Source organism: Phytophthora parasitica, assembly GCF_000247585.1.
Source record: "Phytophthora parasitica INRA-310 unplaced genomic scaffold supercont2.11, whole genome shotgun sequence".
Lineage (NCBI taxonomy): Eukaryota > Oomycota > Peronosporomycetes > Peronosporales > Peronosporaceae > Phytophthora > Phytophthora nicotianae.
The window spans coordinates 463,465-488,522 of record NW_008648997.1 but is presented as its reverse complement, the minus strand read 5'-3'; the positions used below and the strand labels follow the sequence as shown (position 1 = coordinate 488,522).

At 47.9% G+C, this 25,058-nt stretch overlaps 9 protein-coding genes across 9 annotated transcripts; 2 read left to right on the top strand and 7 right to left on the bottom strand.

Moving 5' to 3' along the window:
• Nucleotides 1-2,201: 2,201 nt before the first annotated feature.
• PPTG_22030 (hypothetical protein) lies at nt 2,202-4,651 on the top strand (the record flags this gene model as incomplete). Its single annotated transcript, XM_008901637.1, has 3 exons — nt 2,202-3,925; nt 4,246-4,373; nt 4,446-4,651. The coding sequence occupies 3 exons, from the start codon at nt 2,202-2,204 to the stop codon at nt 4,649-4,651; spliced, it is 2,058 nt and encodes a 685-aa protein (XP_008899885.1).
• A 71-nt stretch (nt 4,652-4,722) lies between these two features.
• PPTG_07134 (hypothetical protein) lies at nt 4,723-5,001 on the top strand (the record flags this gene model as incomplete). Its single annotated transcript, XM_008901295.1, has 1 exon — nt 4,723-5,001. The coding sequence occupies one exon, from the start codon at nt 4,723-4,725 to the stop codon at nt 4,999-5,001; it is 279 nt and encodes a 92-aa protein (XP_008899543.1).
• Nucleotides 5,002-5,387: 386 nt separating this feature from the next.
• On the bottom strand, nt 5,388-7,080 carry PPTG_07133 (hypothetical protein). The gene has a single exon (XM_008901294.1). The coding sequence runs from the start codon at nt 6,984-6,986 to the stop codon at nt 5,502-5,504; it is 1,485 nt and encodes a 494-aa protein (XP_008899542.1). The 5' UTR covers nt 6,987-7,080; the 3' UTR covers nt 5,388-5,501.
• A 2,765-nt stretch (nt 7,081-9,845) lies between these two features.
• Nucleotides 9,846-10,133, bottom strand: PPTG_07132 (hypothetical protein; the record flags this gene model as incomplete). Its single annotated transcript, XM_008901293.1, has 1 exon — nt 9,846-10,133. The coding sequence occupies one exon, from the start codon at nt 10,131-10,133 to the stop codon at nt 9,846-9,848; it is 288 nt and encodes a 95-aa protein (XP_008899541.1).
• Nucleotides 10,134-10,204: 71 nt separating this feature from the next.
• Nucleotides 10,205-10,429, bottom strand: PPTG_07131 (hypothetical protein; the record flags this gene model as incomplete). Its single annotated transcript, XM_008901292.1, has 1 exon — nt 10,205-10,429. One exon carries the CDS (start codon nt 10,427-10,429, stop codon nt 10,205-10,207), a length of 225 nt encoding a protein of 74 aa, XP_008899540.1.
• A 416-nt stretch (nt 10,430-10,845) lies between these two features.
• Nucleotides 10,846-12,654, bottom strand: PPTG_07130 (hypothetical protein; the record flags this gene model as incomplete). The annotated part of the gene is made up of 1 exon (XM_008901291.1): nt 10,846-12,654. The coding sequence occupies one exon, from the start codon at nt 12,652-12,654 to the stop codon at nt 10,846-10,848; it is 1,809 nt and encodes a 602-aa protein (XP_008899539.1).
• A 3,600-nt stretch (nt 12,655-16,254) lies between these two features.
• On the bottom strand, nt 16,255-17,865 carry PPTG_22029 (hypothetical protein; the record flags this gene model as incomplete). The annotated part of the gene is made up of 5 exons (XM_008901636.1): nt 16,255-16,412; nt 16,501-16,558; nt 17,156-17,241; nt 17,294-17,392; nt 17,826-17,865. The coding sequence occupies 5 exons, from the start codon at nt 17,863-17,865 to the stop codon at nt 16,255-16,257; spliced, it is 441 nt and encodes a 146-aa protein (XP_008899884.1).
• A 5,011-nt stretch (nt 17,866-22,876) lies between these two features.
• Nucleotides 22,877-23,493, bottom strand: PPTG_07129 (hypothetical protein; the record flags this gene model as incomplete). Its single annotated transcript, XM_008901290.1, has 3 exons — nt 22,877-23,137; nt 23,215-23,319; nt 23,383-23,493. The coding sequence occupies 3 exons, from the start codon at nt 23,491-23,493 to the stop codon at nt 22,877-22,879; spliced, it is 477 nt and encodes a 158-aa protein (XP_008899538.1).
• Nucleotides 23,494-24,245: 752 nt separating this feature from the next.
• PPTG_22028 (hypothetical protein) lies at nt 24,246-24,605 on the bottom strand (the record flags this gene model as incomplete). Its single annotated transcript, XM_008901635.1, has 1 exon — nt 24,246-24,605. The coding sequence occupies one exon, from the start codon at nt 24,603-24,605 to the stop codon at nt 24,246-24,248; it is 360 nt and encodes a 119-aa protein (XP_008899883.1).
• Nucleotides 24,606-25,058: the final 453 nt, after the last annotated feature.

Genomic DNA, 25,058 nt, shown 5'->3' with positions numbered 1-25,058 from the left:
TGGACAACCATTTCGACTGTATAGTGCTGCAACAAGATGCCTGCATGGGAGCTGGATATGGTGTCGATCTGCGCAGCGAGTACACGAACCCGATTCCAAGTCGACAGTGTAAGTTACTTGGCGGTGGTCATTTCGTTTCTCCCTTTGATGGTTCGCACGCGTTATGTCGGCATCTCCATTGTCAGTATCCCCCACAATATCGTCAACGTAGAAGATGGAATCAGTGCTTCTCCGGACGGAGCATACTGCTGCGCGCCAAATCTGTTTGTCGAACATCTTTTCAGCCCGAGGTGTCACTGTGTGCTTACCTTTCACCCAATCCTGACCGTTCTTCCTTTTCGTGACGAGTGACTCTATGACCATATTGCAGAACAGGAGGAGGCCACCGAATACATGACTGTCCCGGACGCCGGCAATCAACAGAGCATTGTTGTAACCTTCGACTGCACTTGTAGTTCGACCGCCAAACAATGGACACCCTCCACCGTAAGCTTCCTCGGCGCTTTAACCCGACGCAAGAACAGCCGCTTCGTCTTGTGTCAACGGACAGTTTCCAACATTTGTCCAGCTTGTGGGGTGTATTTTGCGCAAGTATGCCGCTACCGTCTGTGTGCTTGACCTTCCGTTACCTTTCAGTGTCCGGGAAGCAGGAAAACATTGTTCAACCTCTTCAAGAACTGTATCGTACTCCACCAAGGTTGTAGAGGATTGCAGACGAAAAACCAGCCGTCGAATAAGTTCAATATTGGGCTCCACCGCCAGATCGCACACGTTGAAGAAAATATGTAACGCGCAAAATTTCAAGTTGATCTGGATACCTCTCTGTCGAAGGCGTACCTGAGCGCCGCGTTGCTTTCCTCTGTCGGTGAAGACCGGCCGGTCGTGCAGCTTTATTCCAGCAGCAATGCAATTTGCAAAGAACCACTCGAAGTTGTCAGTTGTCTCCTTGTGAATGAAGGCAATACCGACTGGAATATTCGCCCAGTCACCATCTTTACCAACAATTACTACACATATACCATTGTATTGAGCGTGTTTCATGTAGGTCCCATAGCACTCAAGAATAGGGATCCAATTATCTTGAGCGGCGATTAGTGAGCCAATAGACAAAAACGTTCTGTAGAATCGGCCCTTAGTGTCGAGTTGGCAACATACCCTTGACCCAGGGTTCTGTCTCGCGAAGGATGTCAGGAAAGACGGGATTTTGTCGTATGTGTTTTCTGAATCCTCCATTAACTTCTTAGCTCGTGTGATCGCTTTGTATACTAACGCAGGTCGTTCATCAACATTTACATTGTCGACCACTTTTACTGAGGCCGATACACGCTTTCGAGCGCTGCTTAGTCCTGGGACTAGTGAACTCCTGAATCCAGTCATATCCATCAAAAGTTCTGTTGAGCAGCTTCCGACAGAGTCACAGCTCGGCAAATGCTCAAGGTTCAAAGCGCTCACAAACCAAGCTTTCGCAGGACAGAATGATGTTTTTGAGTTTGCACGCTTCGATTCCACTTTTTTTGTTAGAGTCACATGCCATTGACAGAGTGGCGACGTACAACTCCATACTTTCCGATGCCCAGACGACACTGTCTGCTTAATTGACTTAATCTCGTTGAAAGAGTAAGCACGAAGAAACGCTGTGCTGTCAGACGCTGATAGAAATACATCCCTCAATGTTACTGACTGCCTCCCATACTTGGACAGAAGGTTAACCTTGCCTGGTTCCATGATAGTTGTAGAGTGAGCGACTATGTATTGAAGTGGTACCTGTGGAGTCGTCCTTGCTTCTGACCCAGGATCTTTTTTTACTAGTGAACTTCAACAAGTGTAACCAATCAAACAGCATTTATAGACATGTGTAAGCATTACGGTCAGTTTGAAAAATTTGATGTATATACGGTCAGTTGCGATACTTATCCATGTGGATATCTTAGTGTATTTGTGCTCTTATACAAGTGCACGCTTGTATTATTCCATACAGTTTTGGGCATTCATCATTTCAAATCGGTGCCGAATGAAAATTCTGCTTACGAACACTAAATGTACGCTTACATACAATATTATGTGCCTCTATCTAATCAATACGGCATCCCATCATGCCAAATGGAGCATTACTTCCGTCGTAGAACGACAATGCACACGCTTATTGGACAGTGCACAAGCATTTGTGAGTAATCCATCTTGCTCATTGTGCAACTTACACCATGGTTCGCCGCCCAGGAATTCTCGCTGTGTTTTTCGTGTTACTCAGCGTGTCTCCGGCCACAAACACGTCGGCGTCCCTCTCTCCTTTCACAAAGACTACTTCTACTCGCGTTGGTGTCGAGTGTACCAAGGTTGGCAGCTTTTTCTCCGCAGTTACGAGGTTGTGCATCTGTGAACCATGTCACGTGTGCGAGTTCAAGAAGGTTTCGATGACCTGCGGCTACAAGAAGCAAGAAGGTATGGACTTATCGGACGGGTCAGACCTGACGGTCGATCAACCTTTGCTGTTACCGACGGACTGGTTTCTAACTGAGGAGGAGATCACGGCGTCACGTAATGGTACACCTCGAAGCGACTTGGCCACTTACACGACTGGGAATGACGTGACAACGTACACAGTTACAAAGGAGTACTTCGATGCTGCTTTCAAGGATCTCTCATCTACCGGTGAAGGAGATCGAGTAATGCTGGCTGGTTGGGGTACAGACCTCATTCCTTTTCAACCCGATGTTGACGGTGGCAACAAGTCCCAATTGCACGACGTGGTTGAAGGCGTGATACAACGAGGCGGCAGTTTTCACGCGTTAGTATGGGCGAATTTGTTGAACAAAGCCCAGAATATCAAGGTCCGTGACGACATTAACGCTATCCCAGCATCACCGACGACAGGCGAGAAGCCGCTTTTTCTTTTTGATGATCGAACGCGAACGATTACGTCGACTCACCACCAGAAAAATTTGATTATCGCGGCTACCAATTCCATGGGGAAGGATGAACACCCTGTGGCTTTTGTTGGTGGAATTGACATCACTTCCGATCGCTGGGATACTATGTACCACAATGAGTCGGAGCTACGTGAAGAAACTGGTGTAAAAGGCGACTTCGACGGCTGGTTGGATGGTCATGTTCGAATCCACGGGCCAGCCGCGAAGGATGTGGCTGCAAACTTTATCAGTCGCTGGAACTCTGACTACGAGCCAACACAAGGTCTCGCTCCGGACTTGCTCGACTTTGAAAATCCTACATACGAAGACTTGGAGCCTCTGAAGTACGCAAGCAGCACCACAAAGTCGAACCTAGGTAATCAGAACGTGCAGATCGTACGCACTTTCAGTTGTAAGTACAAGAACTATGCCGAGTTCGCTCCTTATGGCGAGAACTCGCTATTCCAAGCACGTATCAAGGCGCTATTGAACGCGAAGAACTTTATCTACATCGAGGATCAATACTTCATCCTCGTGCCTGAGCTGCTAGAAGCGCTTCTAGAAGTGATGCCCACAATCCAGCGACTCATTGTGGTGGTGCAGCGTCCTGTTGGGGAATCGAAAGCCTCTGGATATGAGAAATATCTCTACGAAATGACCTCTCCTATTCAGAAACTTTACCCAAACAAGTTCCAGATTTACACCACGAAGGAAGAGCTTGATCTCTACATCCACACTAAAGTTGTGATCATCGACGACGTTTACCTATCGGTTGGTTCTGCGAACTGGAATCGCCGTAGTATGATCTCGGACTCGGAGTTGGCAGCCAATATCATTGACGATGAGACTGTGGAATCTCCGGACGGAGTCAAGGTACTAAAAGCCGCACGCGACTTTCGAATCCGCAAATTTCGAGAAATGACGGGTCGTAGCTACGAGGAATTGGACAGCATGACGTTTATCGAGGCCGCGAACCAGTTTGATGTGGTTGCTGCTGATAACTCGAGCATCATTGAAACGTATGAAGTGAAGAAGCAGGCGTACTTTACTGCGATTACCGATATCGTCCGAAAGACAGTAGACCCACAAGACACCTGCACATAGCTGTATGGCGTTTGCATCAATAGATACCTCCATTTACATTCTCGTACTCAATTCTTGACGTACCCAACTTTTGAAAGTTGAGGAGTTTTCATGCTGTACCTATTTTGTTGACGTGCCCAACAGCGGGGTGGTACAATGATTACTGTGCTCATTCATGACGGGGTGCCTTGCTTTTGAGTAAGTCTTCAAAATTCTGTCGACACAGCAAGTACCAGAAGTATTAAATATTCTACAGTCATGGTGAAGTAGACGGTTCTGATTACGGGAAGCAACCGCGGTCTCGGATTCGCGTTTACCAAGCACTACACGAACGCTGGTTGGAGCGTCATTGCCACTTCACGCAAGGGCAGCGACTCCCAACACGTACGAATCAGCCTTTTGCTTCGATAAGCCCTTCGATTTATTTATCTGGACTAATGTGTTGGTTGGCCACAGCTGGAGACCTATCGCCATTTAAGACGCTGACAGTCGACGTCCAGGACGAATCCACTGTGCTTCAGGCTGCAAAGGAGCTCAAGGGTATCCCAATTGACTTGTTGATCAACAACGCTGATATTTATACTGGAGGAGACAGCATGGCATCGACGATCAAGGAGAGTATGATGAAGGAATTTGAGGTCCATGCGGCGGGGCCGCTTTGATAACGCGAGCTCTACTCTCAAATTTGAAGTTGGCGGCGAAAGGCAGCAAGAAATGTGCGCACGTTGTGTAAATGTCGACCATCTATGCCAGCATTGAAAGCGGTGGCGGTCCGCTCGCCTACTGCACGTCGAAGACTGCGCTTCACATGGTCAATCGCACAATGGCGAACGAGTTGAAGCGGGAGAACATTGCGGCCTTTTTGCTTGATCCGGGCATGGTATACACGAACATGCCGCTTAGTAGCTATGAGAGTGAGGGAGTTAAAGTGGTGGCTGAAATGGCCAACGTGATCGGGAAAGCGACGATGACGGATACAGGCAAGCTGATGGACTACAACGGACCATGGTAAGAGGTGTTCGGCAGCAGAATGCTTCTTGGATTGCGTGTGTAAACGTAATTTACTGAATGTTGGTTGCGTTTCAGTGGGGTGCAAAAGTCAACGACTCATACTTGCTTCTGCCTCGATGATCCCACATTCAATCGAGTTCAAATCCCACCTATTGTAATACTACTTAAGTACTTCTGCTAGCAGTATTTTTCTGCTACTATTACTACTAGTAGTACTTCTGTATCAACCCTAGAATAGCTCTACAATTTAATATCTAATACTAATACTACAAGTAGTACTTGCATCGACTGACATATGACTATTAAATCTCAAGTAGTAATACGTCAAGTATTAATAGCAGTATTAGTACTAGTCATCAGTGCAAGACACCTTTGAAGTACTACTGTTGGTGCTGAGATAAGCGCAACAAACTACTATAGTAGTACTACGTAGAATATATATTTTTTGATAAGTACACGCTAGTAAGGATTTCTCTAGAATCCATTGCTGTCGAGCCCGCTTTACGCCGTGCTGTTGTTCCGGATGTAGTACGGCTCCTCCTGGAAGGCCTCCGAGCAGTACGGGAACGTGGCCTCGTCGTCGTTGTTGCTGGGGTTGAAGAGGTTCCTGCCGGCGTAGATCATGACGTAGATGCCGCAAACGGTGCAAATGGTGGCGACAGTCACGCACATGAGCTTCTCCCACGCCGGCACCTTGGTCCAGAATACCTTGATGTAGAAGAGAAGCGGCACGATGAGACTCGAGAGCGTGATGAAGGTAGCGCCCGTGAAGTCCACGAGGTCGAGGAAGTGTTCACGCAGTAGGATCGAGAGAACCACCAGAATGGTGATCATCGTGATACGCATCATGATGTAGCGCAGCACGTTGGCGCCGCCCTTGTATTCAGACAGGTCCTCCTCCGCAACCATCGTGTTGGTCGCAGATACGCGGCCAGAGGGGCGAGGACGCGACACACGCTGCTCGTTGCTCTCCAGGTCGGCGGGCGTCGACGCGTTGAGGTACGACATCTTCTCCTCACCTTCGGCATTCACAGGCTCCACCTTGTGCATGCCCAAAATCATGCGCTCGAACATGTAGAATGCCGGGTGCAGGAAGGTCGAGAAGGCGATCGACAGGTGCATCTGCATGAATAGATAGGCCATGACAACGGCACCACGGTCAGCAATGAAGCCCAGCGTGGTGGTGGCGGACGGATCGGACGTGTTGGCAACTGAGAAGAGCAGGTTACCCGACATCTGACAGCCACCCACAGCATAACCGGAGACGGCAACGGCAATGAAGAAGGCTGAGGCGATACCCAGGCTCACGATAATGACACGGGGCATGCGCTCGGGCTGCGAGTGCTGACGCTGAAGGTCAGGAATGACGGTAGCGGCAGCGTAGGCGAGCGACAGGTTACCGAACGTGGTGATGACCTGGTGGGCCGTCACGTCAGCGGTAGGAGGCGAGGGGTGTCCACGCTCTTCCCACATGAGGATGGCAATACCGATGATATCGGCGACGATCGTGCCCAGGCAACCGGCCACAGCCATACCCGTGCTCTCCTTCATGGTCGGGATAAGCGCAACCGGGACGACCATAAGAGCCATGAAGATGATCCACACCGACTGGCTGAAGCAGTCCGGGAACAAAACGTCGAGCAGAGAGCCACCAAGTACCAGGAAGGCGCAGGGCAGCAGCAGACACACACCCATCTGCGAGATCGTCACCAGGAGACGTCCCGACCGGCCGGCGACCCATTCACCCAGATCACCGTACGTCCTCACAGTAGGCGGGGCAACGTACAGCACCTTGGACAACAGGACCGACGAGTAGATGTTGGCGAACGCCATGAACAATAGCGCAATTGTAGCGAAGAGCCAACCGGCACGAGCGTAGTTGGACGGCATACCGAGCGAACCGATACCACACACGCAGCAGAAAATGTTGAAAGCGGCCTTGGCATCCTCAAACGTGAAGAGTGCAGACGAAGGTGAAGGAGCCATGGTGGATGGTTGTTCACCTAGACGGTAAAATGGCTAATGAGCTTTGGCAGCGAACGGTAAAGCGATCCTGCCGGTTTCTGATGTCTTGGCTCATACACCGACATATCGGAGCCACAATCAAAGACACGTTGCAGTCTCGAGGGCTTCGAAGTGCACTGTGTGTATGGATTGCATCGTTTGGTTGGTTGGATCGTGTGAGTCCGTCTGCGGTTTTCAGAAATAAATGTAGTTTCCGTATACAATGGTCCCCAACCACTCCCCTGGGGACCCTCACGATCGTCCACGATCACCATCGTTTAGTAAAGTTCCTTCAGGAGATCCGGTTCTGATACTGCTGGAGACTACAACGTCGAAGTTAAACTGCACCTTGAAGTCAGCGAGAAAGCATACATGTTGCAGTCCTGTTGGTGACAAGGTTTTGAGATCAATACTTTGCGGCCTCTATTGGTTTCTCGGCGAAGTCTTGATGAATGATTCCTTGCGTTTTCCAAAGCAATTTTCGATTGTATGGATAAAAGTGCACTTTCTATTAGAGCCTACATAAACAGCCAGATTGGATGAGGAAATGCGCGAACTGTATACCGGTAGCTCCACTGCTTCTGGCCCCCGCGCTGCAATCGCTTGAAGCTGCCTCCGACACGCAGGCGTCCCAACCTCAAAACTGGTCTGCAGGCTATCATTTGAGCTGGATAACGCAGTGATGCATTGTCCCCGAGATGCTTCGGTGTGCCGCATCACATTTGCAACGGAAGCATCTCCACTTTATATGTTTATCAGTCAAAAGCTGAAGGATGCGTCCAAATGATCAACTGGACAGAAATTAATTTTTTGTCGAAACCCCAGTGTAAAGCAGTGTAAAACCAAGTTTGGCGTACACAGCAGCAACGCATACCGTACATATACAGTCAATTTTTAGGATGTTGGAGGACACTGTGTCCCCAGAAATTTCTCGTGGAGATCAAAGGCAAAAATTCCAGTCCCCAACAGTGTCCCTCTGCGCTTCTTTACGACTCTCTAGCTCGACCGACCGACGATGCGGAAGTCAGTACATTTACACTCTGCGTGTTCAAGCACAGAAACATACAAGGACGTGCAAACTGCCGTTCGTGTGTCGAAATGTCGTTCACATCTTATTCTTGGAGTCGCTGGCATGGGCTTTGGGGCGAGAACAATCGAGGAGAAACTCATGCATGTACACTTGAAATAAGTCCTGGGGTCTCCAGACCAACCAATCAAGTAGCAAATCGAATGCAGGAAATGCGGGCATGTTGGTCAACATGTTGACACGCCGCGCATCCCTAAAGACAACAGTTCGGTAGCGCATCCCCAACTGACGAGCCTTGCTCGTACTAGTGCGGCGCCCGTACTTATCGTACGTATGGCGCTGCAGATCCACATTTCAGTATTAGATGCTTTCTGTCGCGGCTGTAATCATTGAGGCTTCAATTGGAAACGATCAGATTTTGTCGACGATCACTGTACTACGCCGCCGCGAGTTCCACCCAAAACTTAATATTCTACAGTAAAGAAGCTGTATTGACGTACTCATAAGAACATGTAGATTTTATATAGTCAAAACCCACAACATGCATGTAAATTTGCGGGATTCCTCTCTAATGCATGTGTAGTACACAGTGTACCAATTTGAGCGTGTATTATAATATAGATCAGGTGTGAGCCAAGCTGATTTGTTGCAAGGTCTATTGACCAGGGCTTTCCGTATCTTGTTGAATTCGCCTATGAAACAGCGAGATTCATCCACGTCGATAACATGTACGACATGGCTGACAGTTGAGGTTTTTGAAACCTCAACCCACGGGTTCATCCAAGGGATCACATTACTGGTACTGTGCGGAATGTGGCACCACAAAAGCGTAGGGACGTACAAATAATCTTGGTCAAATGCAAATGGCAACAACCGCGGGGCCCTTCATCACGTTTAACATTGCTAATTATTGTTTATTGCTGTGTGTTTAAGCAATGGCACACAAGTCATGACCCTTGCAAGCGTTATCTAGATGCGTAGATAGAGCGCTGGCTGTTTGCGCAATGGTTCAATGCCGCAACAACAATCACAGAACAGTACATTGACACGTGCACGTGTCAATGTACTGTTCTGTGATTGTTGCTAGACGGATGTCCACCGTGGACATCAACAGCACACGTCTGTAAATTTGGCGTTGATGGTTTGGAGTCCAAACTTTGGGCACGCACATTTAGCTGTACATCTTAGTATAGCATCATCGGCTTCTATCGCCAAATGCCGCGATTCGCGAGGTTAAGTTACTTAAGCGTAGTCTTCATTTTGCCGGTTCGCTGTTCGATATCGCTTTTTCATTGGTGATGTTGACGATTGGCCACACGAACACTATAAACTACGAGTAAAACAATTCCGCGATAGTATTACTATTTATAATACTACAGTACTATAAATAAGTAATACGTTTCAATTGTGCGTCTACATCAAGCGCTATTAAACACTTCCAGTTTCTATTACTAATACTGATACTCCTTGCAGTTGTAAAAGGAGAAGTAGAAGAAATAAAGTAGAAGTTACAAGTACTAGAAGTAGTAGCAGCAAAATATGCTGTACCTACTGCCACATTAGTAGTATTAGTACAAGACAGACACGAGGCAAGAATACTAGTGGATGACACTACTTGCACAGCACTTTCAATATTTAGTAGTAGTTGTAGTAGAAAAAGAAGAAGAAGCAGATGCCGACTTGGTACATGTACTGTAGGTTGAGTGCAAGCATGCAAGCATTAAAAACGTGTATGCGGATATCATGGGTGTCGGAGCATCGAATAATTACACGATTTCTAATATGGTATACATTCTACAATTATCACAATCGCCCTACCACGGTAACACAGTTCCGTTGTGGTCCATCAGCTTGCCTGTATCCGTCATCGTCGCTTTCCCGATCAAGTTGGCCATTTCAGCCACCACTTTAACTCCCTCACTTTCATAGCTACTAAGCGGCATGTTCGTGTATACCATGCCCGGATCAAGCAAAAAGGCCGCAATGTTCTCCCGCTTCAACTCGTTCGCCATTGTGCGATTGACCATGTGAAGCGCAGTCTTCGACGTGCTGTAGGCGAGCGGACCGCCACCGCTTTCAATGCTGGCATAGATGGTCGACATCTACACAACGTGCGCACATTTCTTGCTGCCTTTCGCCGCCAACTTCAACTTTGGGAGTAGAGCTCGCGTTATCAAAGCGGCCCCGCCGCATGGACCTCAAATTCCTTCATCATACTCTCCTTGATCGTCGATGCCATGCTGTCTCCTCCAGTATAAATATCAGCGTTGTTGATCAACAAGTCAATTGGGATACCCTTGAGCTCCTTTGCAGCCTGAAGCACAGTGGATTCGTCCTGGACGTCGACTGTCAGCGTCTTAAATGGCGATAGGTCTCCAGCTGTGGCCAACCAACACATTAGTCCAGATAAATAAATCGAAGGGCTTATCGAAGCAAAAGGCTGATTCGTACGTGTTGGGAGTCGCTGCCCTTGCGTGAAGTGGCAATGACGCTCCAACCAGCGTTCGTGTAGTGCTTGGTAAACGCGAATCCGAGACCGCGGTTGCTTCCCGTAATCAGAACCGTCTACTTCACCATGACTGTAGAATATTTAATACTTCTGGTACTTGCTGTGTCGACAGAATTTTGAAGACTTACTCAAAAGCAAGGCACCCCGTCATGAATGAGCACAGTAATCATTGTACCACCCCGCTGTTGGGCACGTCAACAAAATAGGTACAGCATGAAAACTCCTCAACTTTCAAAAGTTGGGTACGTCAAGAATTGAGTACGAGAATGTAAATGGAGGTATCTATTGATGCAATCGCCATACAGCTATGTGCAGGTGTCTTGTGGGTCTACTGTCTTTCGGACGATATCGGTAATCGCAGTAAAGTACGCCTGCTTCTTCACTTCATACGTTTCAATGATGCTCGAGTTATCAGCAGCAACCACATCAAACTGGTTCGCGGCCTCGATAAACGTCATGCTGTCCAATTCCTCGTAGCTACGACCTGTCATTTCTCGAAATTTGCGGATTCGAAAGTCGCGTGCGGCTTTTAGTACCTTGACTCCGTCCGGAGATTCCACAGTTTCATCGTCAATGATATTGGCTGCCAACTCCGAGTCCGAGGTCATACTACGGCGATTCCAGTTCGCAGAACCAACCGATAGGTAAACGTCGTCGATGATCACAACTTTAGTGTGGATGTAGAGATCAAGCTCTTCCTTCGTGGTGTAAATCTGGAACTTGTTTGGGTAAAGTTTCTGAATAGGAGAGGTCATTTCGTAGAGATATTTCTTATATCCAGAGGCTTTCGATTTTCCAACGGGACGTTGTACCACCACAATGAGTCGCTGGATTGTGGGCATCACTTCTAGAAGCGCTTCTAGCAGCTCAGGCACGAGGATGAAGTATTGATCCTCGATGTAGATAAAGTTCTTCGCGTTCAATAGCGCCTTGATACGTGCTTGGAATAGCGAGTTCTCGCCATAAGGAGCGAACTCGGCATAGTTCTTGTACTTACAACTGAAAGTGCGTACGATCTGCACGTTCTGATTACCTAGGTTCGACTTTGTGGTGCTGCTTGCGTACTTCAGAGGCTCCAAGTCTTCGTATGTAGGATTTTCAAAGTCGAGCAAGTCCGGAGCGAGACCTTGTGTTGGCTCGTAGTCAGAGTTCCAGCGACTGATAAAGTTTGCAGCCACATCCTTCGCGGCTGGCCCGTGGATTCGAACATGACCATCCAACCAGCCGTCGAAGTCGCCTTTTACACCGGTTTCTTCACGTAGCTCCGACTCATTGTGGTACATAGTATCCCAGCGATCGGAAGTGATGTCAATTCCACCAACAAAAGCCACAGGGTGTTCATCCTTCCCCATGGAATTGGTAGCCGCGATAATCAAATTTTTCTGGTGGTGAGTCGACGTAATCGTTCGCGTTCGATCATCAAAAAGAAAAAGCGGCTTCTCGCCTGTCGTCGGTGATGCTGGGATAGCGTTAATGTCGTCACGGACCTTGATATTCTGGGCTTTGTTCAACAAATTCGCCCATACTAACGCGTGAAAACTGCCGCCTCGTTGTATCACGCCTTCAACCACGTCGTGCAATTGGGACTTGTTGCCACCGTCAACATCGGGTTGAAAAGGAATGAGGTCTGTACCCCAACCAGCCAGCATTACTCGATCTCCTTCACCGGTAGATGAGAGATCCTTGAAAGCAGCATCGAAGTACTCCTTTGTAACTGTGTACGTTGTCACGTCATTCCCAGTCGTGTAAGTGGCCAAGTCGCTTCGAGGTGTACCATTACGTGACGCCGTGATCTCCTCCTCAGTTAGAAACCAGTCCGTCGGTAACAGCAAAGGTTGATCGACCGTCAGGTCTGACCCGTCCGATAAGTCCATACCTTCTTGCTTCTTGTAGCCGCAGGTCATCGAAACCTTCTTGAACTCGCACACGTGACATGGTTCACAGATGCACAACCTCGTAACTGCGGAGAAAAAGCTGCCAACCTTGGTACACTCGACACCAACGCGAGTAGAAGTAGTCTTTGTGAAAGGAGAGAGGGACGCCGACGTGTTTGTGGCCGGAGACACGCTGAGTAACACGAAAAACACAGCGAGAATTCCTGGGCGGCGAACCATGGTGCAAGTTGCACAATGAGCAAGGCGGATTACTCACAAATGCTTGTGCACTGTCCAAAAAGCGTGTGCATTGGGGAATTGATAACAACACCACGTAAATGGCTAACAACACCACTTGTGGTACAGTGTACTATAATATCGGTACAAACACGGTTCTAGAGCAGATCTCGAAAATCTGCCGTTCATAATAAGGATATTTACCGCTGGACTCCACAACGAACAAATGAGATTTGATTGGCTAAAAATAATAATTAAAAAATAGAGGAACGAACATTTTTGAAGCCTCTAAAAATACTTTTTACGATAAATTTACATCATCAGTTATTAGAAATACGAACAGACACAACTTGAATGGATAAAACGTGGCATCTATAATATGTAGAAATTCATAAATTTAATTTACTTTTAAGGAGTCAGAACGGTTAACCCTTCTGACTCCAAAATTCATAAAGGGCTATATTCATCCTTTATCATTACCCAATCAGGACTTCGACGTCGCGGATTACTATGACGTAGCTTCAACAAAGAGGGGAGCCTGAAATCTAGTTTTTTTTTTGCGAAAGAACGAAACCGAAGACGCATGAAAAAAATAACGACTACCAATGCTTTTGGTGTTTGGCTGCGCCTCGCGAGTGGATGCGCTATGGGAAGCGGCAGGAAGCGAGTTATGACCGGATGAAAGTTTTTCCCCTAACAACAATCTCACGAGCCCTATACCAGATATAATTCTATTTAAAACATGGCCGATTCGACGCGGGCCTTCCTTCACGCGTAGCGAGACTTGTCCAACTCCGGACCGACTTGATCTCTTGGTGCTGCCGTGTTCGATACTCTACAAGCTATGCCTCTCGAGTATCAACGGCAGGCATAATCCAGGCCTTGCGCAGTGACTTACCGGAAGTGTACGCTAGTCTTGGACTTAAACAAATTCTGCACTGTTTGTTGCTAGCTTCCTAAGAGCCGCTAGGGGTCTATCTACTCTTTCCTATAGTCATATACATATTCCTAATGAAATGAAGTCGTTTCGGATCTTGTCTGTCTTGCCGTTGAGTCTTGTCGGAAACCGTTCGTCGAGTCCATGGCCGCTGAGTTGCATCCCGCTGAGTGCCGTCCGCTGTGTTGATTTCCGCTGAGCCGGCGACGGCTGAGTCGGGCCCCGTTGAGTTGCCGACCGCTGAGATGGATCCCGCTGAGTCGGTCATACCCGGCGACTCGATTCTCACCAAATAAATAGTTATCCACTCGGCTTCGGCCGAGTCGGCGATACAGATAGCGGAACCGACTCAGCTGGCGGTCACTGATTATGCGGACTCAGCGGGAAACCAGCCAAGCCTTTATTTCCGCTAAGTCGGTGGTCGTTGAGTCTACACCCGCCGAGTCAGTGACCGCTGAGTCGACTCTGTGTTTTTTTTTTTAGAATTCAATTTCCGATAGTAAAACGACGTGTGGTGGAATACCAGCAATGCTTTGTGCCGCACCATCCAAGTCAGCATCCGAACTGTATAGTTTAGAATTATTAGTACGTGATTTTGAGGCTATTGTGCTTGCCCTGGTAAGGGCAACTTCTTCATCTAGATCCGTAAGGTTGGTGTCCATCTGTAAATCGTAGTGTGATCTTTCAAGCCGTCCGGCTCCGGGATTTTCCAGGCAATTCGTAATTATCATGAAAAATATTTTTAATCTTAACAGTCCTGTTCGAATTTTTATAAAACTTCGTAGTTGTTATTTATAGTTGCTGATATTTATAATTAAAGCGCTGCATGCATCAAAACAAAAACCTCAAGTCCAGGGCGATGCCGATCGACTTGGTCGAAGAATATGACTATGAGGGCGTTACCTTGTACGCAACATTTCTAGAGGGAGATGTAGCTGGCAATTTCATCTCGGATGTGGCTCTGAATGAGAGCAAGTCTGTGCGGTTGAAAAACAACAGTGTCAATTACCGAAAATGGGTTTGTTCGGCGAGGGGGTGTAAATGGTTCGTCGCATGTCAAGGAAACGTGTTAAACAAGATACGAAGAGTACATGAAAACGTCCTATTACGAAGCTCAGTCATGTACCGGATAACGCTTGGTATATCTCTAAAGTGGATTTAGATCATTCCCAGTGTTGCTGTAGCACGGCCAATCCTTCCGGAAGTCAAATTGTGAGATCGTCAGGCTTTCAGGCGGCAGTTTTGGAGGGATATAACACGTCAAAACAACGTATTGTACGTAACTTACAAGTTGTGGAAGGAATCGACGTGTCGTCGAATTCTGTTCTCTACCGAACTATTAGTTCAGCACTGACTAAATTGGAAAGTGATTCTAGTGAGGAATTTCAAGCTTTTTCATCCTATTTAGAGGCATTTGCCAAGGAGAATCCTGGACCAAGGGTGTGCTGTCAACTCGATCATGCTGGTAGATTTTTCCGAGCTTTTCTTTCTATTGGTCCCATTGTGAACGTTCAAAACTCACTGCTTCCAGTGTGGGAGTGCGATGGCACCCACATGAAACATCCTAGATACAACGGAATTTGCTTAACATTAATTGGAAAAGATGGAAACAAGCGCATCGTACCGGTAGCTGTTGCGTACATCCACAAGAAGACTGTGGGGAACTTCGTATGGTATTTTGCAAACTGCGTAACTAGTGGAGTTTTACTTCGTGATCGGCCAACGTTTTCTGATTGAGGAAAGCAACTCTTGGCCCAGATTGCTCTCTTTAGCATGGGTTTACCAGTACATATTAAGTTTTGTGCTGTTCACTTTCGCTTTAACACAGTCGACAAGTTCAAGAAAGTTAAAGTTACGATTGCAAACGTAAACGACTCGATTATGAGTCGGCAATTTTCGCGGACAATTCGCGATTTTGAGAGGAACATTGAGAATTTACGGAAGCGTTTTCAGAACGACATTACATCTATCAGAGATGAAAAAAAAAGTAGAAGAGCATGTGTGGTCTTACCTTAAAGCTATCCATCCAATGAGCTGGACTGTTCTGGGCAATAGTATCCTGACAGCTCATGAAAATAAGTGGATCGAAGATAACTGGAAAGATATTCCGGCTTACGGAGAGGGATTTTCACTCGTCGGGGTGCGTTCTACTAGTGGTGCAGAAGGAGATAACAATGGGTTGCTTTGGAAACGAGCGCGAAATAATCTTGTTCTGGGCGCTGTGAAAGCTTATTGTTTGCGCGCCGTAGAAACGCACAATACTCTTTTACAGGAAGCAAAAGGTTGGATAGCTGGTGAATTTGACATCACGCCTCATGCGATGAAGCTTTTCGAAGCAGGGAAGAAACACGTAGCGAAACTCACCGATGTGCCGATTAAAGGCTATAGCTTTTATGTGTTTGACCCTTTCGACCGTAGCGACGTAGCATCCTCCACAATGATGTACGAGACGAACTTAGCTTTCGGGATATGCCGACCATGTCGAGTACAAGAGCAGCTGAGAATCCCTTGTCGCCATATCCAGGCCGTGCTATTTGACTTGGGGCGAAAGAATCCTGGAAAGTCATCTTTGTACTCTGTTCTACAGTATTTCCATCCAGCATATTTGGCCAAAACAGTCCATAAAGCAATGAGCGACGTTATTATAAAATTACCTGTTGGCGGCATTAGTACTCATGGCTCGACAGTACTACCAGCACCGATAAAACGTCCGGCTGGAGGTTCTCGCAGAGCTCGAATTGTCGATGCACAGCGTGGTGAAAAGCGTATTCGAAGCCGAGATGAAGAGCCGAAGTCTTCACGGTCGAAGTTGAATTCTCACCCCCTGTTAAACGCAGAAAACACCGATGAACATGATGATACTTCAGCAATCAACGCGGTTTTCGAGTCGCAGATTACGGCCAAAAGCACACCAGGCAGATCCCAGTATACCTGTTCAAAATGCGGAGAGGTTGGACACAACGTCACTACCTGTACATTCACTGGCCAAGATGTAGAATTAGTAGATGAAACCATACGGCCCGGAGAATACGTTCTTGGTTCTTCTCCACTGGAGGCTTGTGGAGTTTCAAGAAACAACTTTATAGGAACCGATTACGAATGAAAAGCGATGTTAAGTACCGGACCACAGCACAGCTGAAGTCAGGAAAACTACTATCATACTCACAACTGTACTCGGTATTTGGCTCGCCTTAAAAAATAAGAAGATAGTATCCTGCTTGTGGCGAACGGATACTGTAATACAGCAAAGAGTTGCCATGAGAGAATATAAAACCAAATAAAAAAGTGGAGATCTACCTGTAAAGCTCGTAAAGCTCTACCTGATGTGAGTGATTCGGCTGCGAACAAAAGTGCATCATATCTTGGAGAACGTTACGGCTCTTATTATTTTCCAATTACCGAACGTTGTTTCTTCACATCATTCTGGTCTTGTTGTAAATGTGTGCAGTGTGGTGTCTAGAGTTAAACGCAGCTAGTTGAAAAAGACACCATATCATGACTTACAGCAACGCGTATCATGGGCACAGTTGCAGCGAGAGGAGTACTGTAAGTCGGCCGTGTCATCACCGACGTGGGACTTGAACTCGCTGAAAAAATGACCGCTTCCGCGGTCTTCACCACAAACTCCGTCGTCTTCAGTGTCTTCATCGTAACTGAAGTCATCTTGTTAGTCTTCCCTCCGACCCTTTCTTCCTGTACTCCTACCTGATGTTGTCATCGTGAGCTTCTCTTCGATGCAACCGTGGTCTTCTCTACTGTGATGCTCATTAGATCGTCGGCTTGGACCTCTTGTCGATAACACCGCTACACAGAGCTGTGTTCATCAGTCAACGAGCAATATCCTGTCAGATTATACATGTTAACTAGTACCAGACAAATGCTTTGCCTCAACATTGCAAATGGACCACACTTACTAGTCGATCAGTGCAATACCTTTGAAGAAATGATGTCGTTACCGTACAGATCGCTGGAGTGGGTAGGTACAACACGAACCCGCAATAATAATCTTCAGTAAAGTATATTTAGAACCGGTAGGGTGTTCAGTGAGGATGCAGTGCGATTTGTAGGCGATAGAACTAATTGTACAGCGAGCGACATCTTGCACCGATCGCAATTAGATAAAGCTCATAGATAGAAACCATTGCTCTAAACCACTTCGCAAATTTTTATGGCTCATCCATCGCCCAGCAACCTAAAACTTTCATCGCAGTCGTGTAAGATGCCAGGATTGACGTACGGATATATGAACAAGCCGCCAGAAAGTTCATTTTGTGCATCTAGAAATTGTTGAACTACTGGGTTCTACAGCAAAACAATAGTAGTATATTTCTTTTTTCTACTGGCAGACGATATTACTATCAACCGTGGTTGTAATACTTTGAGCTGCAGATTCGAATGTGTTGCCCCGATGGTTCAATATGTTGCCCAAACTTTGCAAGGACCATCACAATAAGATAATGTTTGGACCTACAAATTTTAATTTGTTGCCTCGATTGCTTCATAGTGCAGCCAAAATCTGCAAGTACATTTGTGTTAAAAGCTTTCCTGCACTGCGAATAATTCTATCATAGCAAAATTACTTGCTGAACACCTCTCGAGCCATCTCTCTCTATCGTTGCTCTCCAATCCTGTGAATCGCTACAAAGTTGTAGGACTCGCCTACAACTCTTCGACGAATCCATCGCAGAGATGAGCATCACCAACACACGCTTGATCTTCTCCTCCACCGTTGCTAATGTAGCCCCATTATTTTTGTTGCTGCGAGTACAACCGGAGCTGACGCCGCACTCACAAAAATGGACTGCACTAGAAAAACAATCCGCTGCCCTAGCATCCGATTTACACCAGTAACTTGAGTGGCCGCTGATTTGCTACCACCAGTCTATACACTACTTGCGCTGGGGCAGCAGGAACTTGTAGATTAGGATTTTTAACAGCGTCAGTCCCAACCACTGCACAGCCGTCTCTCTTCTATGGAATGCCTGCGCAACAGCTCGCGGCAGCTTCACCGTTGCTCCTCAACCGCCTTTTACGTTTTCTTATCCGCAGGCATCTTCTTGTCCTCTCAATTGACAGGCTTGATCACGCCACTCTTCGTGTAACTCACGATCAGCTTGCTCTTCACATCGATGTGCTTGGCACTCGATGACGCCATCTCACTCTCCAACCGTGCCAACGCAGCATGATTGTCCACACGCAATCCTATGGTTCACGGGCTCCCTCCTCTCTCAGGAGCTCTCGTATTCCGAGAAGTTCCAGATCCAATAATGCCGCGGCGGTGAACTCGGCCTCCATGGGCAAGAGGGGCATTCCGTCTTGCTTCCTGCTTGTCAATCTCACTGATATACCATCCACCATGATCAAACCACCGGTGACGGACTTCCGATCCTCCTTGTCTGCGGCAATGTTCACATCGCTGTGTGCGACCACTCTCAATGGGTTACCCTGGCCCCTGGCTCCTTGATTTCACAAAACACAGACACTTCGTGTCGGCCAAACGTTTTGCTTCGCGATCTTTCAGTCACAAGTGGTCGGATTGTATGTGTGTCGCGGCACTGTATGCACAGCGAACGCGATGCCCGGCCTCGTGTAAATCTATAGCAAATTTCCTACGTCCGACTGGAACTTTGCGGTAGTCACCGGGTTGCTGCCACCGACCGCCGGCAACAGCTTGAAGTCCGGGTCGACACTCCGCTCCAATTATCTCCAATCGGCTCAGAACTGCTCAAGGTTTTGGGCAGGTTCGTAAGTGTCACCTGGTCCAGCGCGTAGCTGCCCGTGTCGTCATACGACGCACTCATCCCCAGGAAGGATTTAAGAGGCGTACTGTACCGCGTCCCCCAGAAAGGAAGAGGAAGACCGCGAGCAATGATCACCCACCGTGCCATATTCATAGTGCTCCCATGCATTCTTTCTGCCTTCTCATTACTTGCCTGATTCCTTGCTACACTTCGCTATCTAATCACACCCGTCCTCTTGCAAATCATGCGTCCGTTGGTTTCCTATTTTGCAGGCACACTCTCCCTAAAACAACACTAGAAGGTGTCCAAACTGCTTCGCAGCAGCGTCCTTGGTCCTCGCTAAAAAGCCCCTACAGAAATTTCTTTGCTGAGCCGATTGTGGTGTCATCGGACCATTAAGGTTCAAACAGATCCCTCCACCGATCTTGTCGATGGATATTTATCTCTAGGGACCACATTAACGCGAGAATTTATCACCAAGGACCACAACTGATGGGATTGGTAGTTAGTAGTGATGGGGTTGTACAAGACTTGAGGACGCCACTGTACTTACCTATCTAGGCAGCAACACGTACAAAAATAAATTTGTATTTTTGAGATGTTCTTGTCATACTCAAAATCTGCATCGCTCTCACAGCAAACTCTATCGTCAAAATGCCCCAGCTTGACTTGATGCGTCTGTACGACCAAGACCAGTGTGTTTTACACGCTTTTTTTGTTGATCTTTCGACAGCGGGTGCCTTCGTAAAAGACTACGCGTTGAACGAGAACAAGAGTGTGTACCGGAAGTACGCGTACGGAAATATGAAGACTTGGGTATGTACTTCGCAAGGCTGCCGGTGGTTCGTTACATTCACGAAAAAAAGACCATCTAAGTCAGCGCTCGACAACACCAAGTCAAAACGTGTGTCTAAGGTCGCTCATATACCTGCAGGAGCTTGGTACATCTCAAAGCTGAACTTGGTCCATTCGCAGTGCTGTACCAGTTCGCCAGATTTACATGGCCGTCAACTTCAAGAACTACCTGCATTTAATGCTACAATTGTTGATGGACATAGTACTGCTTTGGCTCGAGTTGTCAACAGTGTTAAGGCGATTGAAGGTATCAATCTTCAAAACAAACCAGCCGTCGTATACCGAGCCATAGGCAAAGCTAAAGCCCGACTCACAATTAGTCCAGAGGTCGAATACGGTCAGCTGCCGGGGTTTTTGACCGCCTTTGCTTCGGTTAACCCCGGTTCTCGAGTGTGCCTTCAGTTGGACTCAAAGGATAGATTTTATCGACTGTTCCTATCAATTGGAAGCGTTGTGGCTATTCAGGATGCGCTGCTGCCAGTGTGGGAAGTGGACGGTACGCACATGAAGCACCCACAATACAATGGTGTATGTTTAACGCTTCTTGGCAAGGACGGAGACAAGAGAACGATTCCAGTGGCTGTCGCTTATGTTCACAAAGAGACTATTGATAACTTTGCATGGTTCTTTTCCAACTGTGTCCTAGCTGGCATTCATCTCGATGATCGGAGCACCTTTACAGATAGAGGGAAGCAGCTAGGAGCTCAACAGTTCTTGGCGCAATGGGGCATAAAGGTACACCTCAAGTTTTGTTCTCTCCATCTACGATTCAACACGATGGATAAATTCAAGTCATTGAGCTTGGATGAGTCGAAGGTCAACGAAGACATCTTTTGTTTACAATCTTCACACTCCACCACTTCGTTTGATGGTTCAATCAACCGTATGGAAATTCGATATCCTCAAACGATTACTAAAGAGGTTGGAAGCAACATTGTCCATGAGTCCATGTCGACCTACTTGCTTGGTATCCATCCGACGAGTTGGACTGTTATCGGCAACATGAAACCGTCCAGTGACGAACAGAAGTGGCTGAAGACTTTGTGGAAGGGAGTTGAAGCCTATGGCGACGCCATGCCTCTCTTCGGCATTCGTACAACAAGTGGTGTGGAGGGAGCCAACAATGGACTGCTATGGGGTGGTGTCCGAAGCCAACGCGTGTACAATTCTTTACGAGCGTTTTGCCTCCGTGCGGTAGATGTCTGCACGAAGCGATTGGCTTTAGCAGCGAAATGGAAAGCAGACGGCTTTGAATTGACCCCACACGCAATGAACCTAATGAAGCAAGAACAACGCGGCGTCGGCAAGCTGACTGTGATGCCTACGGGCACATGCATCTTTCTCGTCTTTGATGCATTTGATGCATCGGCGATGGTTGGCAACGTTAAGTTGTACGAAGTCAACATGTCTTTTGGCCAGTGCTCGCGATGTGTGGCTTTTGAGCAACTTCGGATCCCGTGCCGTCATATTCAAGCTGTAATATACCGACTTGCATCCGACAATAAGGGGATGCAATTGCTGTACAGACCTCTGCAATACTTTCATGGCGCATATGCGGTTGACGTGCTGCACACTGCGATGTCAACCGTTTCGATACGCATACCGACCGAGGCTTCAGTGGAGACGTGCGAGACGATAAGGCCTCCGCCTCAATATCGACAAGCTGGAACTTCCCTGAAGCGGAAAACACAAAAAGCTGATCACGCTCGCGGCTCAAAGCGAACACGTAACAAAGTAGAAGGCAGGATCAAAATCTCGGGCCCTCGCAAGCGCAATTCATCGGCACGCAGTCTGACCTCGATGTCAACGCTGAGGGGGCCTCAGAGCACACTGATACCGTAGAAGCAGAAGTCGGAGATGGAGATGGGGGCTCTGATATTGCAGCCTGCTTTGATACACAACTAAGTGCACCAACAGTGAAAGAGCGACGGCAGTATCGCTGCGGCCAATGCAACAATACCGGTCACAACACGAAAACATGCACGAACGCGAATCAGGAACATGAAGAAGCTGGAATCCCAATCGTACCCGGGAAATATCTTGTTGGAGATTGTCCTTTTTCCATCTGCGGAATACAGAGTGGATATGAAAAAGCAGTTGAAGATTAGATTTCCTCAGATTCATTTTAATGTATTCCAAAAGTTAATGCAAGGACACGAACCATTGTGTCCAGTGGAGGGAGTCGTCAATAAGTTTTTCAAGCTTCCTCGTTCACGTTTCAATAGAAGCTGCCAAAGCATAGGATGTACCATCTTCGATAATCCTAAGGAACCTATAACAACACGGAGTATTGTGAGGGGCCGGCAACCAGTGTGAATAATATTAGAAAATACCTTGAGGTGCTGTGTGCTGTCGTCGATGCGAGCTCAATACAATCAAAACAAATATTGAAAGACAGGCGTTAAAATATACTCCATTCACATTGCTTCGTGTTTACTTACGCGTGTAGTAAATACGCCGATCATCATCTCCAATAGCCGGCCACTCAGCGCACCTCCCTCGGTTTAAACAGCCCTGGGCCTTGTTACCACACCGCGCACTGCCAACTCCCTTGGTGGTAGCGGTGGCTTGGAATAACCAGCTCTTGGAGAATCGTAGAGTGATAGAACGATGGTTTTCTCTGTTGAACCGTTCCCAGGAACATTTCTCACATTGAAGCAACTAGACCCAACATCACTAACTACCAATCCCATCAGTTGTGGTCCTTGGTGATAAATTCTCGCGTTAATGTGGTCCCTAGAGATAAATATCCCTTGTCGATTGGGAAGTGCTCTCCCATGTCTTTAGACACTTGATGTTCTTTGTCGGCATACCCTGAGCACAGGTTAAGCAGTTCACACGCTCGCTTGTGATCAGTCAGCTCGATGCCGGAGCTCCAATCACACACCAGACGCTCTATCGCGCCGAAAGTGAGGTGCCCAAGGCGCTTGTGGAACTCCAGGAGCGTGCCCTTCTGCACCGCACTCGCCATTTCCTCGGACGCGTTGACTTCTCCACCATAGCCACCACGATGACCTCAGACGTCATCACGCTCCACGTATCCACGGAGCCTCGCCACACCAACATATTCCTAAGCAGTTCATGGTCGAATGCCACAGACTCGTCGGTCTTGGCGGCGACCACCCGCTTGTCGTCCTTGCACGACAACGTGTAGCCTTTCTCGTTCAACTTGCCCAAACTAATTCAGTTAAGCACTACCTCCGCAGCGTAGTATACATCTGTGAGTTTCTCTGCGCGTGCCTTACCACACGCAGTGACAACCAGCCCTTCATCGTCGTGTTCAGTGGCTCCCCGTTTGCAGACGCGCATCGTTGCGGACCACCACATCTTCTAACCACGACTCGCCACTTGCAAGATGTCTGCTGGGTCCGCTCTCAAGGATCTACGTACCATCGACCTCGGCTAGATCATATACTTTCTTTGTGCTCGGCCAAGATCCGGACACGCTGCTCGCAGGTGCCCTGCATGGTTGCACTGATGACAATGCCTCGTTTCTTTCTTTGTGTCCTTCTCCCACCAGATGCATGTGGCGCTCGGGCCACGTTCTACGACTCTCCTTTTGAGCCGTAAACAGCCATATCGCCTGGACCAATGCGATGCTCGTCTTAAATGCTTCAAGCATATTTTTTTTCATGACGTATTGTAAGAAGCTGGCCCCACCAAGTTTCAACTTCCTTATTGTAGTACCGTTCTGCTGTGCCGGACAGATAAAATCCAATGAGGTCCACCTTGAAGGGTTCCGGTTACGCAAAGCCACACGCAGATTGCGCGATATGTACTTGCCTCTCGATTCGACGGGCCCACTCCAGGAAGCTGGACCCGAGTTCTACATACAAGTCTTTCCAATCAACAGCCAGATTTTCTGTCTTACATCGGGGTACCCCCTCCCCGTTATGCTCCTGAACCGGAAATCGTCCGACCCCAGACTATGTCCCTCGGAGGCAGCGGAGCTGGACCCGCGGGTCCACGGGCCGGTGATGCCTGCGCTGCTGTGTACAGTCGCTGCAGTTCGAACACCAGCAGCCCATTTCCCGGCTGCTGCTGTCTGAATTACTCTGGTGCTACCACCAGTCTTCGCGGAGTCGCCGCGATTGGCGTACTCGTGAACCAGCCAGAGAGGCTAGATGCATCCTTGCGCCCCTTCTGAAGTCCGACGCAAACAAAATGGAGTCCATGGGCGGTGTCATCGGGTGATGAACGTTGCGCGCACGTCTGTCGCCGTCTCCGGACACCCTACTCGACTTTGCCTGTGACTCCTCAAGTTGCTTGAACCACGCTTCGAAGCATTTCATTAATGTCAGCATTCTTGTCATTTTATCTGGTTCCCTTTCCTCGTCAGTCGCTGCACGACCTTGGAGGTTGTTGCCACCATCCCTTTCGCGAACGATGGCGGTGCTCGTCTCTTCGGCACCACCCGCCATCCCAGCCCTTTTGCGACTGGTCATCGGCGCCGGCGTTGACGGTGCAGCTCCGTCACGTGCTTCTTCAACATTGGTAGTGGTCTTTAGGATCAAGGACTGTTGGATGTTGGTCGTTTAGATCGACCACGCGCTTATGATTGATAATGCAAAAAAAGGAAGTGGCATTTGTTCTGGTATTTTTTCTATCTTCTCTATCCACTCATCAGAGCCACACAAGTGGTTTGTATCCACCACAGGTCCAGCGTTGAGGTCCCAGCAGCTGCAAGACATACATACGACACGCCGCTGCTATCTCCCTGATTGGCTCTTTTCAACAGGGGGGGGAAGTACGCGTACGGAAATATGAAGACTTGGGTATGTACTTCGCAAGGCTGCCGGTGGTTCGTTACATTCACGAAAAAAAGACCATCTAAGTCAGCGCTCGACAACACCAAGTCAAAACGTGTGTCTAAG